Here is a 15,335-nt window from a genome sequence, read left to right on the forward strand (position 1 = left end):
ACAGTAACACCAGGGGACATGTCTGGGTGATGACTGGAGAGGTGACTGCTGGGAATGGGGCATTATACAGTAACACCAGGGGATGTGTCTGGGTGATGACTGGAGAGGTGACTGCTGGGAATGGGACATTATACAGTAACACCAGGGGATGTGTCTGGGTGATGACTGTATCACTGTGTGTGTCAGGTTCCTATAAGGTTTCAGGATGTCACTGTCTATGTCTCCATGCAGGAGGGGGAGTATATAGAGGAACACAGGGGTCTGTACAAGGACATGATGATGGAGAATCACCGGCCCCTCACATCACTGGGTAAGAGGAGACTGTCATGTATTGTACAGGGGAGAGCAGGTATGGGGGCCCCCTATATACACACATCATCTGATAATCACATTTATACACTGTTCTCAGTCACTGTGTGTCTCCTACAGATGGACCCAGTAACAGAGATACCCCAGAGAGATGTCCCCGTCCTCTGTATTCCCAGGATTGTACAGAGGAGAATCACAGGATCCCACAGGAGGATCAGGTAGGTGGGATTTAGGGTCTCATCCAATATACCAAAGTGACTGTCACTATATGATCTGTAGAGCAGCTGTGTGTGTTATTATATTTGTATTGTTTAATCTATTACTGAAATAAACAATTTTACAATCTTTTATTAATGGTTTACATAGGGTGAAGCCCAATTAAATAATATTAAAGTCAAAGATACAGAGGGAGAAGAAGAGACGTGTGTGACTGATATAAAGGCTGAAGATATAGAGGGAGAAGAAGAGACGTGTGTGACTGATATAAAGGCAGAAGATATAGAGGGAGAAGAAGAGACGTATGTGACTGATATAAAGGCAGAAGATATAGAGGGAGAAGAAGAGACGTATGTGACTGATATAAAGGCAGAAGATACAGAGGGAGAAGAAGAGACGTATGTGACTGATATAAAGGCAGAAGATACAGAGGGAGAAGAAGAGACGTATGTGACTGATATAAAGGCAGAAGATATAGAGGGAGAAGAAGAGACGTATGTGACTGATATGAAGGCAGAAGATATAGAGGGAGAAGAAGAGACGTATGTGAGGGGTGATCAGCAGTGTAAGGAGAAGGAGATCCCTACAGATATCAGCACAGGTGAGTAATAAACAATTATTACAGAAAAGAGTCACATATTCTCCTTGCTCAGTCACTACAACAATCTCTTATCCTACACCCTCCTCTGTCAGTACAGACTAATGCGGAATATGCATTTTCCAAGTGTGGAGTCAGGAGCCATCAGCCCCTATTTTACTCCTGCTCTCCCCCTCACATCATGTCACTGTGTTACCAGCCCAGAGATCTGACCAGTCTCCTCTCCAAACTCTCTGGTGTATCTCATACATCAGGAGCCATCAGCCCCTATTATAGTCCTGCTCTCCCCCTCACATCATGTCACTGTGTGTTACCAGCCCAGAGATCTGACCAGTCTCCTCCCCATACTCTCTGGTGTATCTCATACATCAGGAGACATCAGCCCCTATTATACTCCTGCTCTCCCCCTCACATCATGTCACTGTGTGTTACCAGCCCAGAGATCTGACCAGTCTCCTCCCCACACTCTCTGGTGTATCTCATACATCAGGAGACATCAGCCCCTATTATACTCCTGCTCTCCCCCTCACATCATGTCACTGTGTGTTACCAGCCCAGAGATCTGACCAGTCTCCTCTCCACACTCTCTGGTGTATCTCATACATCAGGAGCCATCAGCTCCTATTATACTCCTGCTCTCCTCCTCATATCATGTTACTGTGTGTTACCAGCCCAGAGATCTGACCAGTCTCCTCCCCACACTCTCTGGTGTATATCATACATCAGGAGCCATCAGCCCCTATTATACTCCTGCTCTCCTCTTCACATCATGTCACTGTGTGTTATCAGCCCAGAGATCTGACCAGTCTCCTCCCACACTCTCTGGTGTATCTCATACATCAGGAGACATCAGCCCCCATTATACTCCTGCTCTCCTCCTCACATCATTTCACTGTGTGTTACCAGCCCAGAGATCTGACCAGTCTCCTCCCCACACTCTCTGGTGTATCTCATACATCAGGAGCCTTCAGCCCCTATTATACTCCTGCTCTCCCCCTCACATCATGTCACTGTGTGTTACCAGCCCAGAGATCTGACCAGTCTCCTCCCCACACTCTCTGGTGTATATCATACATAAGGAGACATCAGCCCCTATTATACTCCTGCTCTCCCCCTCACATCATGTCACTGTGTGTTACCAGCCCAGAGATCTGACCAGTCTCCTCCCCACAATCCCTGGTGTATCTCATACATCAGGGGCCAGCAGCCCCTATTATACTCCTGCTCTCCTCCTCACATCATGTCACTGTGTGTTACCAGCCCAGAGATCTGACCAGTCTCCTCCCCACTCTCTCTGGTGTATCTCATACATCAGGAGCCTTCAGCCCCTATTATACTCCTGCTCTCCCCCTTACATCATGTCACTGTGTGTTACCAGCCCAGAGATCTGACCAGTCTCCTCCCCACACTCTCTGGTGTATATCATAAATCAGGAGCCATCAGCCCCTATTATACTCCTGTTCTCTCCCTCACATCATGTCACTGTGTGTTACCAGCCCAGAGATCTGACCAGTCTCCTCCCCACACTCTCTGGTGTATCTCATACATCAGGAGACATCAGCCCCTATTATACTCATGCTCTCCCCCTCACATTATGTCACTGTGTGTTACCAGCACAGAGATCTGACCAGTCTTCTCCCCACACTCTCTGGTGTATCTCATACATCAGGAGCCATCAGCCCCTATTATACTCCTGCTCTCCCCCTCACATCATGTCACTGTGTGTTACCAGCCCAGAGATCTGAGCAGTCTCTTCCCCACACTCTCTGGTGTATCTCATACATCAGGAGCCATCAGCCCCTATTATACTCCTGCTCTCCTCCTCACATCATGTCACTGTGTGTTACCAGCCCAGAGATCTGAGCAGTCTCTTCCCCACACTCTCTGGTGTATCTCATACATCAGGAGCCATCAGCCCCTATTATACTCCTGCTCTCCCCCTCACATCGTGTCACTGTGTGTTACCAGCAGCCATACTGTGTGCTAGCAGTACCCCTGCCTATGGTATTACATGCCCTGAGAGTGTCACTATTAGCACACGCCGGTCTATATATAAATCACTTATTTCTGGCATGGTGCGGCTGCTTGCTGGGGCACAGGCTCGGGGTTCCTCATGCCACGTGACACAATGCTTAGGAAAAATCTGGCGCAGCCCCTGTCATGTATCCACATGCTCCTGTAGCAGCCGGCCTCAGGGAATTGGCTAATGAACGGCTCCTGTTACTGAGTTGGCAGCACCAGAGTCTTGCTACCGTCGTCTTAGGTATATAATACATTTATTGAGCTTGTGTATGGGAACCAATCCTGCACATTCCCTGCTGATTACCTGTCCCCTGGCACTAGGATGACGGCCTTCTCTGGCTTCTGATCCATGGCCTTAAGAGCACACCTATGGTTCCTAATGGAAGTATATTCAGGAGCGTTCATGTCTAAGTAGGAGGACAGTGCCTCTTGCAAACTTCTGGTGCCTTCAGCATCCATTAATATATAATCCTGTAATCTCCAAGGTGGTAAAGGAGGAGTAGCGGGAAAAGGCGACCAGGACCCTATCAGAGGGGTGTGATCAGACCATGTTGTTTGAAAAATTCAAATGACCAGGTTCTGGGATACAATGTGATAAATATGGAGACTGACACAGGACATATTATAAAGGATAAGCATTTATTTCTCTAAGTTACAACAATGAGAACCTGCAAATAACAAGTTATACTCAGTTACAGTAATAAGAAGAACAAATTAGAATACTCCGCTCTTATCTCAGATGTTTCATGATCTGTCCCAGATGATGGTCATCGATTACGTAGTTTAAACAATATAGTTCAGTCGCCCTCAGGGTCCCTCTTTAATAACCCTGTCTGAATTTATTAAACTGAGGTGGGTTTATAGAAGTCTATATCCGCTGCAGACAGAACTAGCTTCAATCAGAACTAACCTGCTATGTGTAAGTCTCTAGGCTTTATACCCTGCAAGGATACGCTAACATTGTCTTACCAGATATTACATTCATGGTCTGTGATGCTGGGTGCAGTAGTCATTCAGTATAACATCATTCATCTTATCATGGACAACTGTCTCCTTTCACCTACTTATGAATACAATACCCCAAACATCTTACTGGACCGTTTCCATCTGAGATGCTGATAATAGGAAGATATATTTATTATAAGCATCCAGCCTAAAAGTTGTGTATATTCTTTCCACTCACTATGTCCTTCACACTAGGTCAAAGGTCAAATTCAGCTAATAAATGGGGGCATGAGGAAGCTACGGAACGGGCGACATTACTGGTCTGTTCATCAGTAGTGGAGGGTCTATCAAGATGAGGGTCTGGAGCAAGAATAAAATTTCCCATAAGGAGAAGTGCAATTTCTGGTAGCTTTTGCAAAGAAATATTTAAGAAATCGGGGCTGTCTGGCATGAGGGGCATAGAGAGAAGTGAGGGTGACATATTTATTATGAATCTTCCCAACAAGAATCCAATATCTACCATTGCAATCCACCCACTTGCTTTCCAGATGAATGGGGCAGGATCTATTAGAAAGGATGGCTACACCACAGGAGATATAGCATGTTGGGTAGTTATTGGTAAACTGAGGGTAAGACTGCAATGGAACATGTGATTCCTGAATGTCTACCACCGCCTCCTTCTGGTCAGTGAAATATGTTATTGCAAGACATCTCTTACTGGGAGAATTAAGACCTTTTACATTAAGACTTAAAAACTTCACCATGATAGGGATCAGATCATGGTATGAAACATCTAAGATCATCTGTATAAAGTCCAATAGAGTCTGTAGGACGTGTGCATACTTCAAACTATCAAATAACCCAAAAAATTAAATAGGGAACAAATATGGGAGACAAACAGAAATAGTGTCCATAAAGGAGCTAGAGATTCCGTCACTAGGGTACCGTGACAGAAAGGTAGAAAAAGGTGGCGGTCGGGCCTAAAAGGAAAACCCACCGACTACCCCAAGTAGCCATACGAGAGTGCAAAATCTAGTCATCATAGTAACAATTGTACAAAGAAATATCAAATCTCAATGTATCCAAAGAAGGTAAAGGCTAAGAACATGGCCAGATATCCAATTTAGGTACTACCAACACAGGTATAAGGGCAACAGGATGTTAGACGGATCAGTCATGCTTTGCCTGAACAACCAAATATTCTAGAAAGGTATTATGAAACATAACAGTGGAAAGATTATCAGACCATATAGCAATTAAGTAGGTCAGGAAATAAAGATAAAAAGATACGTTTTTAAACCTATAACGAGTAAATAAATCTGGGCCAAATAGAGATCCATGCCCAGTAACTTAGTCCCAGTTGGCACATGTTACAGTAGGAAACAAACTCTGAGTGTCTCTAACAGTCTTACTCCTTTATCATATTACTTAGACACTGAAGACAACTCCTCCGGGATTGGTTTAGGTGAAGTGTCAAGAAGGACTGTCAACACGAATGTTCCACTTTTTCAGAATAGCAGGGCCATCCTCGGGTGAAGGTATCACTGTGAAGGCGCTATTTCGCATTACAATAAGCTTAGTAGGAAAACCCTATTTGTATTGTACAGTTCCTTGTGTGGAATAGAAGCCTTTGGGCCAGCGTCACAGGAGAAATATCCGAAAATATCTGCAGATTATCCAGGCACTCAGCTGTGGATGAGGAAGACAAAGCAGCCTGTAGAATGCATTCCTTAATATGAAAAAGTGGACCCTGAGCAGAGTGTCCCTCGGTGCTTGGATAGGGGCCTGTTTTGACTTTGGGAGTCTGGATCCTATTAATAAGAAGGTCCGCGGCAGAAGCCTTCGGTGAAAGTTTCTGAAAAGAGGACCGTGGCATAATCATAAATCTTAGCATTTGTAACAGAATCCGGAACGCCCATTATTCTGATATTATTTCTCCGAGACCTGTCTTCTAAATCAATGACTTTATCACGAATAGAGACCGGGTCTTCCTGAAGGGTGTCATGTGCTGAAATCAGATCTTTGTGAGACACAACAATCTCTTTCATCTCAGTCTGTACGTGTGCCAATCTCACGGATATCTGACCTCAAAGCTTGAATATTAGAGTTCAGTTTTGAGGTTATTTCAGTCCTTAAATGTAGATAACATAGAATGTATAGAGCATAAAGTAACAGAACTATCTAGAGTGTCTTAAGACATCTTGAGCCATTACTGCTGGGCTGTGCAAGAAGAAGCAGATGATGATATAGCAGTCTCAGAAGGACCACCTGAATTTGAGGTACCAAAGAGATGGACAGGTGGGGGTGATTTGGTACCTTTTTAACCTTTTTTGAAAGCATGGTATACCAGCTCCAAAGAGACTAACATTTCAGAGATAGGAAAATTCAAACAATCTATAAATAAAAGGAGCAGTAGTACGCTGTCAGGAGGTTACATCAAGATGACTCCGTTCAAAATGACTTTCTTAGTCGTGGTGACAGGGGTATCTGAGCCAAAATTTCAAGTAAACATGATGTAATGCAACTCAAATAACACAGTAATGACCGAGAAATTCCACTAGAGGTCAGCGTGATCACAGACGTGAAGTACTCAGCACAGAGAGACAGAAATGGCAAAATATATTCAGTGGATAAATCCACAAAATAATATACTGTGAGGTTGTAATCAGAGTGTAACGAGCTGTACTCAGACGATACTTGATACTGGGCTCTGCATGTAGATTGAGAGGAAGTAGATTATAGTGGTACCATATAAATAGAAGGTAGTTTCACCTCCATGCAAATGCCTCAATTTAGTGTAGTGACCCCGGTCCAGCCATCAGGTAGCAGCTTATATCAATTTTAAACCTTATTGAAGGCAAAGTATGCGATGGTTGGGCACCATGATCCAAAATGGCAGCCATGTCACTTCCCAATATCTCTGCCGGGTTCCGGTGACTGTGGGCAGCCTGTTCTGTCCCCAGCAGTAGCGGGAGAGCATTTGCTCCCACCTAAGGCAAAAGCGACTCCAAGTCAGGTGGATAGAGCATGCAGGAAACACTGGGCACACTTAGCCCCAGAATTCAGCCCATGGCTTCAGCGGCGTCGCTAGGCTGCGGCAGTGAACAGTGACTGGAGTGTGCAGAGCAATCAGCTTTAGGGCAGGAGGAGTGGGGGACTTAATAGATTGGGTCTTGGTCCCAGCGGCGGCTGAGTGCTATCAGGTAGGGTAGATAAGAAGCCACTTAGTGAGGAGAGCTCCAGAAAGCACGTCTGGATGGACCACACTCCTCTTATTTATTAGTTTATATACTAACAGGGGTGACAGGTGTGGTACAGCCCTACAAAGGCAGATCCAATCTCTTTCTCATCAGACTCTGCTGTCTTCCCTGCACTCTCACTCAGATGTTCACTGCTGCCAGTAGCACACGTATGAGAAGCAGAAGTATGGCGGCAGCTGTATAGATTCTGATATGTAATTCTCTGTGTCATACTTACCATACACACATCATCCTTATTACTATTGAGAGAATAGATGTAAGACACTGATGATGGGGGTGTAAAAGTGAATTATAACCTAGCAGATGATGATTACAGGGTATTATATAGTGTATTGCATGTAAAATACCTTGTTCCACACCTACTCTGCTGTAGCAATATACCTTATATAAGGATGAGTAACACATGTACAGGCTTACCAGCGTATGAGCACACACATAAAGGAATGCTACCTTACCAATGCTTCCAGGAGTAACATTAGGAGACATTATTATAAAGCCTTCATTAAAAGTTATGTTTTATTATACACACACATTTACAATTAACTGTCCCAGAGAGTCGTCTTCTCCTATTGTTTACAAGATTAATATTGTTACAGAAAATGTCACATTTCCATAATGTATTTTATTTCCAGCAGATGGACACACAAGCAGGAACATCTCAGAAGGACATCTAATGTTATCCCCGGATTGTGACATAAAAGATAATGACAGTAGACAGGATTCTCCGGGAGATAACCCCATTACCCCAATTATACATCCAACTATATCAGCTGATCTCTCTGATCCTGGGAAATGTTCTCCTGATCACTCTGATATTGGTGCATCTGTTACAGCTCTGAGAGTAGATACAGTGTTTCCCTGTTCTGTAGATGCCAAATGTTTTACACAGAACACAAAGCTTATTAACCAACAGACAGGTAAGGCAGGTGAGAGGCCACTGATATGCTCTGAGTGTGGGAAATGTTTTACGCACAAATCACATCTTGTTATACATCAGAAACGTCACACAGGCGAGAAGCCAATTTCTTGTTCTGAGTGTGGGAAATGTTTTGCGCAGAAATCACATCTTGTTATACACCAGAGAAGTCACACAGGTGAGAAGCCATTTTTCTGCTCTGAGTGTGGGAAATGTTTTGCACGGAAATCAGATCTTGTTAGACATCAGAGAAGTCATACAGGTGAGAATCCATTTTCTTGCTCTGAGTGTGGGAAATGTTTTGCACTCAAATCAGATCTTGTTAGACATCAGAGAAGTCACACAGGTGAGAAGCCATTTTCTTGCTCTGAGTGTGGGAAATGTTTTGCACGGAAATCAGATCTTGTTATACATCAGAGAAGTCACACAGGTGAGAATCCATTTCCATGTTCTGAGTGTGGGAAATGTTTTGCAATCAAATCAGATCTTGTTAGACATCAGAGAAGTCACACAGGTGAGAAGCCATTTTCTTGCTCTGAGTGTGGGAAATTTTTTGCACAGAAATCAAATCTTATTAATCATGAGAGAAGTCACACAGGTGAGAGGCCATTTTCTTGCACTGAGTGTGGGAAATGTTTTGCACGGAAATCAGTTCTTTTAAGACATCAGCAAACTCACACAGGTGAGAAGCCATTTTCTTGCACTGAGTGTGGGAAATGTTTTGCACAGAAATCACATCTTATTCATCATGAGAGAAGTCACACAGGTGAGAAGCCATTTTCTTGCTCTGAGAAATAAATCATCTCATGTTGCACACAATAGACATCACTCATAATAAACTTACCTGACCCTTGCCTGGAAACGTCCATGTATGAAGGTATGGGAGATACCTGCTGCAGTCCCTTCTACTTACATTTGGGAGGTACGGTTGTTTTGTGGGAAGTACAGCAAATAGTAAATGATACATTGGCTCCATAACGTCTCGCTGACCCTCTGATTTTTACAAAGGCATGTTACACAAAATGACATTTGCATTAACAACCATTAATTAAACAAAAACACAACGCAATTTTTCCCCAAAAAACTTTATCTATAAAAAAAATATATAAAAAAATTGCCAATTCTGGTCTTCCTTCATTGACTCTATCAGGAGAACAAGAGCCTTTTTTGCAAGGACTGTGCCAACAGTAGCCAGTAGAGGAATCAGGCGTATCCCACAGAATATCTTTGCTACCACCATACATTGGGGAGAGAAGATAAAGTGCAGATTTCTGAACATTGCTTTTAGAAAGAACTTAAGAAGTGCATAGATCACAATGATCACAAGTCCGGGACAATGAGGTCAAGAAACCAACGCTGGGGTACTAATCACCTCAATACAGGACACTTGGAGCAAGAGACTAGGGTAAGGGCAACAACAATTTTTGAAACAACTAAAAAACCAGTTTGAAAAAAATCTAATAATTTAAAAAATGAGTATCGTCCAGTACAGAGGACTGTGTACTCAGCATGTCTAAATACGTACCACTGGACGACGCGCTGGAGTGGGAGGAGGGGGTGGGCTGTGTGGGTCCTGGCTGAAAACAGCTCGATTGTTGAGGGTTTCCTGGTGCATACTGCATGGGTTGGTGATGTGGGTAGGTGGGTGGGGTCACATTTGGGGGACAGCATCTGGCAGGTGGTGTTATCTCACATGCCTTGACAAGACACTCATCATTTGCATGTCAGATAGCATCAAGTACCAGATGCTTGTAGATCTTCTTTTGACCCTCATTCATCAGTCGCATCTCCGCCGCGATGTAATTGCCAAGTTTGCTCCAGTCCAGGGCCCTATTAAGAACCTCCTCAACGTGAGTAAACAACTGTTGTGATCTGGGCGGGGCAGAAGTTGGTTTCCAGATGAACTCCGCTGTTTCAGGGGTCGTGGCTGTGGGGTTGGGTTGTCCACTTCAGTTGCCTCACTCATGGTAGACTCCACTTCCAACTCCGGTGTAATATCCTGCAATATAAAACAAAACTGAACTCCATGTAAAAATGTGTGTGTACAATACAATACAAATGTGTGTGTATTTACCAGATCCAGACTCTCCGATGTCTCCTCTTCCACAAGAGTGGGAGAATCCGGATCCAGATTACACTGTGACCTTATCCTTGGCTCTTGCTCCAAAGTGATTTTCATGAGGTCATAAAACCACAGCGTTGGCTTGTAAACCTCATCCGTCCCGTCTCCTGAACGTTGTGAATACATGTACTTCTTGTGCTCCTATAAAAACACTGTTAGCTGTTCCTGTCTCTATTGTATCTGATCAGCTGGTCATATGCCCGATTCCTCTGTGTCCTGTTGGCATAGTCCACGCTTATCACACGGCACAGGAACTCGTTCTCGTGATACAATTCAATGAATTCAGACCAGAATTTGTGATTTTCCTCTGCTGACACATCTGTGGGAAAAATATTATACACAATTTATCTACAAAGTACAAGTGTAATGTACACACCTATGTCATACAACCTGTATAGTAACGCACAAATAGCAACTTCATTTATGAGCACCCAGCTGAAAATAGAAACCCATCTCCAGCACCGTTACACATTATTACACACTGTTATGCCCATTACATCTAATGCTACACACCGTAATGCTCATTACACATTATTACACACCGTAATGCCCATTACACCTAATGCTACACACTGTTATGCCCATTACACATTATTACACACCGTAATGCCCATTACACCTAATGCTACACACCGTTATGCCCATTACACATTATTATACATCCGTTACACATTATTACACAGTGTAATGCCCATTACACATTATTATACATCCGTTACACATTATTACACAGCGTAATGCCCATTGCACATTATTACACAGTGTAATGCCCATTGCACAGTATTACACATCCGTAATACCATTAACATATTATGCTGCAAACCGTTATGCCCATTACACATTATTACACACCTATGCCCATTATACATTATTATTATTGCGCTACTTGTAATCGGTCTACCTCATTCAGTGGGATAACAGCAGATGTCATTTTTTTTTTTACATTTTTTTTTTTTTCAATTTACATGAACAAAATAAGACATAAAAGACAAAGTCATATTAGAAAAATTTAGCACGACCGACACATGATTTACATCTAGCATAGAAATTTCCAAAATAAAGGGAAAACATCTTTTCCAGAAGTGTGTTGTATATAGCAATAAGCTCTCATTAGGGGTTAAACTAAATAGGCATAGTGATACTGTATTTTTCAGCCGGCAGTACGCCTTTGACGTATTTATCGTACAGATTCTGTATAACAGTAAAAATATATAGACAAACTAACAAAGAACATAAGAAGGAAAGAAAGAAAGAATAGAGAGGGGGGATTTGAGGGGGTTGGATGAGGGGTAGTTTGGGGTTTGTCTCCTAAATCTGCCAGGATCCATCGATATATCGTAACTGACTTAACTTCAAACTATTCAGCAATTGTATTGATTCAGTAAATACTTAAAGGGGGAGCAGCTATCCACCTAAACATCTCAGAAATACTTGTGACCTATAGCTAAGGTTATCTAGACGTATCTAGGGAGACATAGATGTGGGCTTGCATCTCCATTGTTTCAGCAAATACTTAAAGGGGGAGCAGCTATCCACCTGAAACATCTCAGAAATACTTGTGACCTATAGCTAAGGTTATCTAGACGTATCTAGGGAGACATAGATGTAGGCTTGCATCTCTATTGATTTTGATGAAATGAAAACTCCCCACTTCCGGAGAAAGTTCAAATCTTTCTCCGGGTTGTCTTGAGTCGTCTCATATCGATCATAATACATATACCTCATAAGGAGATCATCTACCTCTCTCAGTGATGGAGTGTGACTAGAGATCCAAGAATTCATAATCACTTTTTTTGCCACTGTCACAAGGTTCATCAGAAAAGGAATCGAGAGTTAGACACCCCCAATTTCCAATTGTCAAATGATCGAAAAGTAGGGGACTAGGGTCCAAATTTACATGTAGTGCTAGAGTGGAGTTTATATAAGAAACTACTTTATACCAAAACTTTTTAATTTTTCTGCAGTTCCATATATTATGAAATATTGTCGCTGAGGGAGCACCACACTTTGGACATCGTCCAGATACGTCCTCCATGTAGTGCTTTCTCTGACCTTGGGCCACATATGCTCTAAAAAGCATTTTGACATGAACCTCCTGTAAGACGGAGGCTCTTAGTGTCCTAAGGGTTCTGTCATAATATTTAAATAAGGTATTGTCCTTTAATAAAGATGGTATATCCTTAAACCAGGGCTTCCGAAAATGATCAATTCATTTGGGTGTGTTGGTTTTCATTAGTATCCCATACAGTATTCTGGTTTTATACTTTTTTTCTGAAAACCTAGAGAGGACATGGTTTAAAGGGTCTAAAGTCAATTCTGTCACAGAGCTAGAGGGTATAGACATGGTGAATTGTGTGACTTGCATCAGGGAAAATAGGCTACTACTATGAAGATTAAATTCACATTGTAAAACCCTATAAGATTTTATATTACCTCCAGGGTCAAACACTTGCGATACGTCTCGAAGCTCCTTCGAGCTCAGTCTCAAACAGGCCAAGTTCTCCATTCCTGGTGTAAAGGAGGGGTTACCCCAAATGGGTATCCACTCCCTTCTGGTCGTATTTCTATGCAATGTGACGTTCACTGCGCCCCATGCTTCATCTATAGCAGGTTAGTACTAATATGTTTAGGAAGAAGACGTCTCTGGGTAAGTAGAAGAGCTCCCGGAGAGTATGGATAAAAGTAACCTCGTTCTAGTTCATAATCCGTGAACAAGCTACCCTCTGTCAGCCAATCTAGTGCGAATCTAACTAAAAGTGCTCTGGAGTAATGCGGAAGATCCAGTAAGCCCAATCCTCCATTTGATTTTGGGCATCTCATTTTCCATGAGGCAATTCTAGGTTTCTTAGATTTCCAAATACATTTGGAGCAAATCTTATCAATATGTTTAATGTCTTTCTTAGTCAATTTAAGTGGCAGCATTTGCATTGGGTACATCAGTTTGGGTAGGAGAATAGACTTGACCACCTCCAACCTGCCTAACAATGAAAAGGTAAATCGTGCCACTGTTCCAAAGATTTTTCCATTTTTGAAATGACGGAGCTAAAAGTCAAAGTATATATCACAGCTAAATTGTTAGATATGAGGATACATATGGAGAAAGAGAGAGAGGCTGTATTGTCGATGCACAAAGAAGGGAGTAACCTGGTTGTCACACCCGTCTGAAAAATTCCTAAAATATAACTTTTATTCATATAAGGTTTAAAATAGTGTGACAATAACTAACACACAAACTATGAGTGTAGACGAAACATAGAGGTTAAAATCAAGACATATACAACATATACCACAAGTGCAATAAAGATAATAAATGTGATTAAAGATTAAAAGTGTATCCGCGTATTTGTTCCTATGTCCTATTATCTATTATTGCTCTTAATTGTACACCAGTCTGATAATTCTTGTCAACATTTAATATATATATATATATATATATATATAGATATAAATGAAGACTACGGCGCTTAGGTGCAGCTTTGTGTTATCTATACCTTAAGTGAGAGTAACCTTGTGTAACAGAATAAAAAACACTTCTCAATATATTATATGAGCGGCAGCTTATAGTACATACACATGTGCTTGGTATTGCCAGAGTCAAATATATCCTAAAAACAGTAAGCTATGTACTAATACCGTGAAGCCGTTATGGCCGCTAAACCATGTGCACGTGCTACGCACTTTGTACGCTATTTGCGTACAAAGACTTTGCACGTGGTACGCAAGTAACGTACGCGCTGCGCTGGGTGTACGGAATACACACAGCGAGCGCACACACAGTCAATAACCTTTTAAACCTTAAACACAGAATATTCTTATACTGTAAACCTTAGTACTGAGATACTGTAATGATGTAACACTGGTTAACCTTCTTATTAAGCAAGCCATTTGAGCGATTGAGATGCACAGAAACCCTTAGTAATAAATGGTGAAACACACAACACTTAGTGAGGATCCAACACCTTCTTAGAAGATTCTTTAGTATATATATATAAATATATATATAAGGGAAAAACAATTACAGCTTATACACTACAAACCTAACATCAATATCTAAACAGAATAACAAGAAATAAGATATAAACATTAGCAATGCGATCGCAAATACAAGCACACATATATAGAATGAATGGCATACACAAAGAGAAAGAATGGCTATAGTGAACTTACATACATGGGAATAAATCGCAGTCCTGGAAACCAGCCTTCAGTGTGAAAACTTTGCAGAGAGTGTGAGACTGCCCCAGCAATGGTGGTCCTTATATTTACAACATACAGTAACAATACAATGGTCCCTACAATCTCATTGTTCATTGGACACAGGAATGTTTCTCTGCATTATTACAAAAGGTCATAGGTGGGTTCATACAGGGGGGATGTGTCTCTCTCCAACCGCTCAGGTGGGAGGTATCCTCAGGATTCCCACCGCATGTGTAATAAAACAGCAAATACATTTAAAGTCCATAAACTACTTTTATACATAGCTATACGCTGGAGCGACCGATCTCTTCCTAACCAACACCAAAATATTACTAGTAAAATAATCTACAGCTGGATACTAAACACCACCGCTCAAACTCTATCTGACCCTTTGTATGATGCAAAGAGGAATTCCCTTGTCCACGAACCGTTTACACTGAAAAAACTTGCTGATATTGTTAAGGGGAATATTACCTATAAAACACACTATTTTGTTTAACTATGTAGCGATCGAGTCGCTCGCTAGACGCACACAAACTCTACCATAAATGCGCATACCACGCGCCAAAGCGCACGGCTGTGGAAGCGCCGTCACGCAACTGCGAATATGCGCACGCACGGGAGAGCATGTGTACGCGCAGCGGGCATGTGCATGGGGTTAGTGCTAGGCATGGTGGATTATAATATTGTTCGACTTTGACAGTATGCACACATAAGTATTTAAAAGAATTGGTGAATACAAGCGCCCAA

At 42.2% G+C, this 15,335-nt stretch overlaps 2 protein-coding genes across 2 annotated transcripts in view; one reads left to right on the forward strand and one right to left on the reverse strand.

The window, feature by feature from the left end:
• The window catches only part of LOC134984561 (zinc finger protein 271-like), a 130,525-nt gene that overhangs the window by 63,520 nt on the left and 51,670 nt on the right, over nt 1–15,335 (reverse strand). The gene's annotated exons all lie outside the window — the stretch shown is intronic.
• Nucleotides 886–13,717, forward strand: LOC134984560 (gastrula zinc finger protein XlCGF17.1-like). The gene is made up of 2 exons (XM_063950116.1): nt 886–1,126; nt 7,986–13,717. The coding sequence occupies exons 1-2, from the start codon at nt 1,033–1,035 to the stop codon at nt 9,062–9,064; spliced, it is 1,173 nt and encodes a 390-aa protein (XP_063806186.1). The 5' UTR covers nt 886–1,032; the 3' UTR covers nt 9,065–13,717.

Source organism: Pseudophryne corroboree (assembly GCF_028390025.1).
Source record: "Pseudophryne corroboree isolate aPseCor3 chromosome 3 unlocalized genomic scaffold, aPseCor3.hap2 SUPER_3_unloc_63, whole genome shotgun sequence".
In the NCBI taxonomy this organism is placed as follows: domain Eukaryota; kingdom Metazoa; phylum Chordata; class Amphibia; order Anura; family Myobatrachidae; genus Pseudophryne; species Pseudophryne corroboree.

Coding starts and splice junctions, on each gene's coding strand:
- LOC134984560 (XM_063950116.1), top strand. CDS start 1,033: ATGAAGGCAGAAGATATAGAGGGAGAAGAAGAGACGTATGTGAGGGGT. Junction 1,127..7,985: donor CCCTACAGATATCAGCACAG/GTGAGTAATAAA, acceptor TATTTCCAGCAG/ATGGACACACAAGCAGGAAC.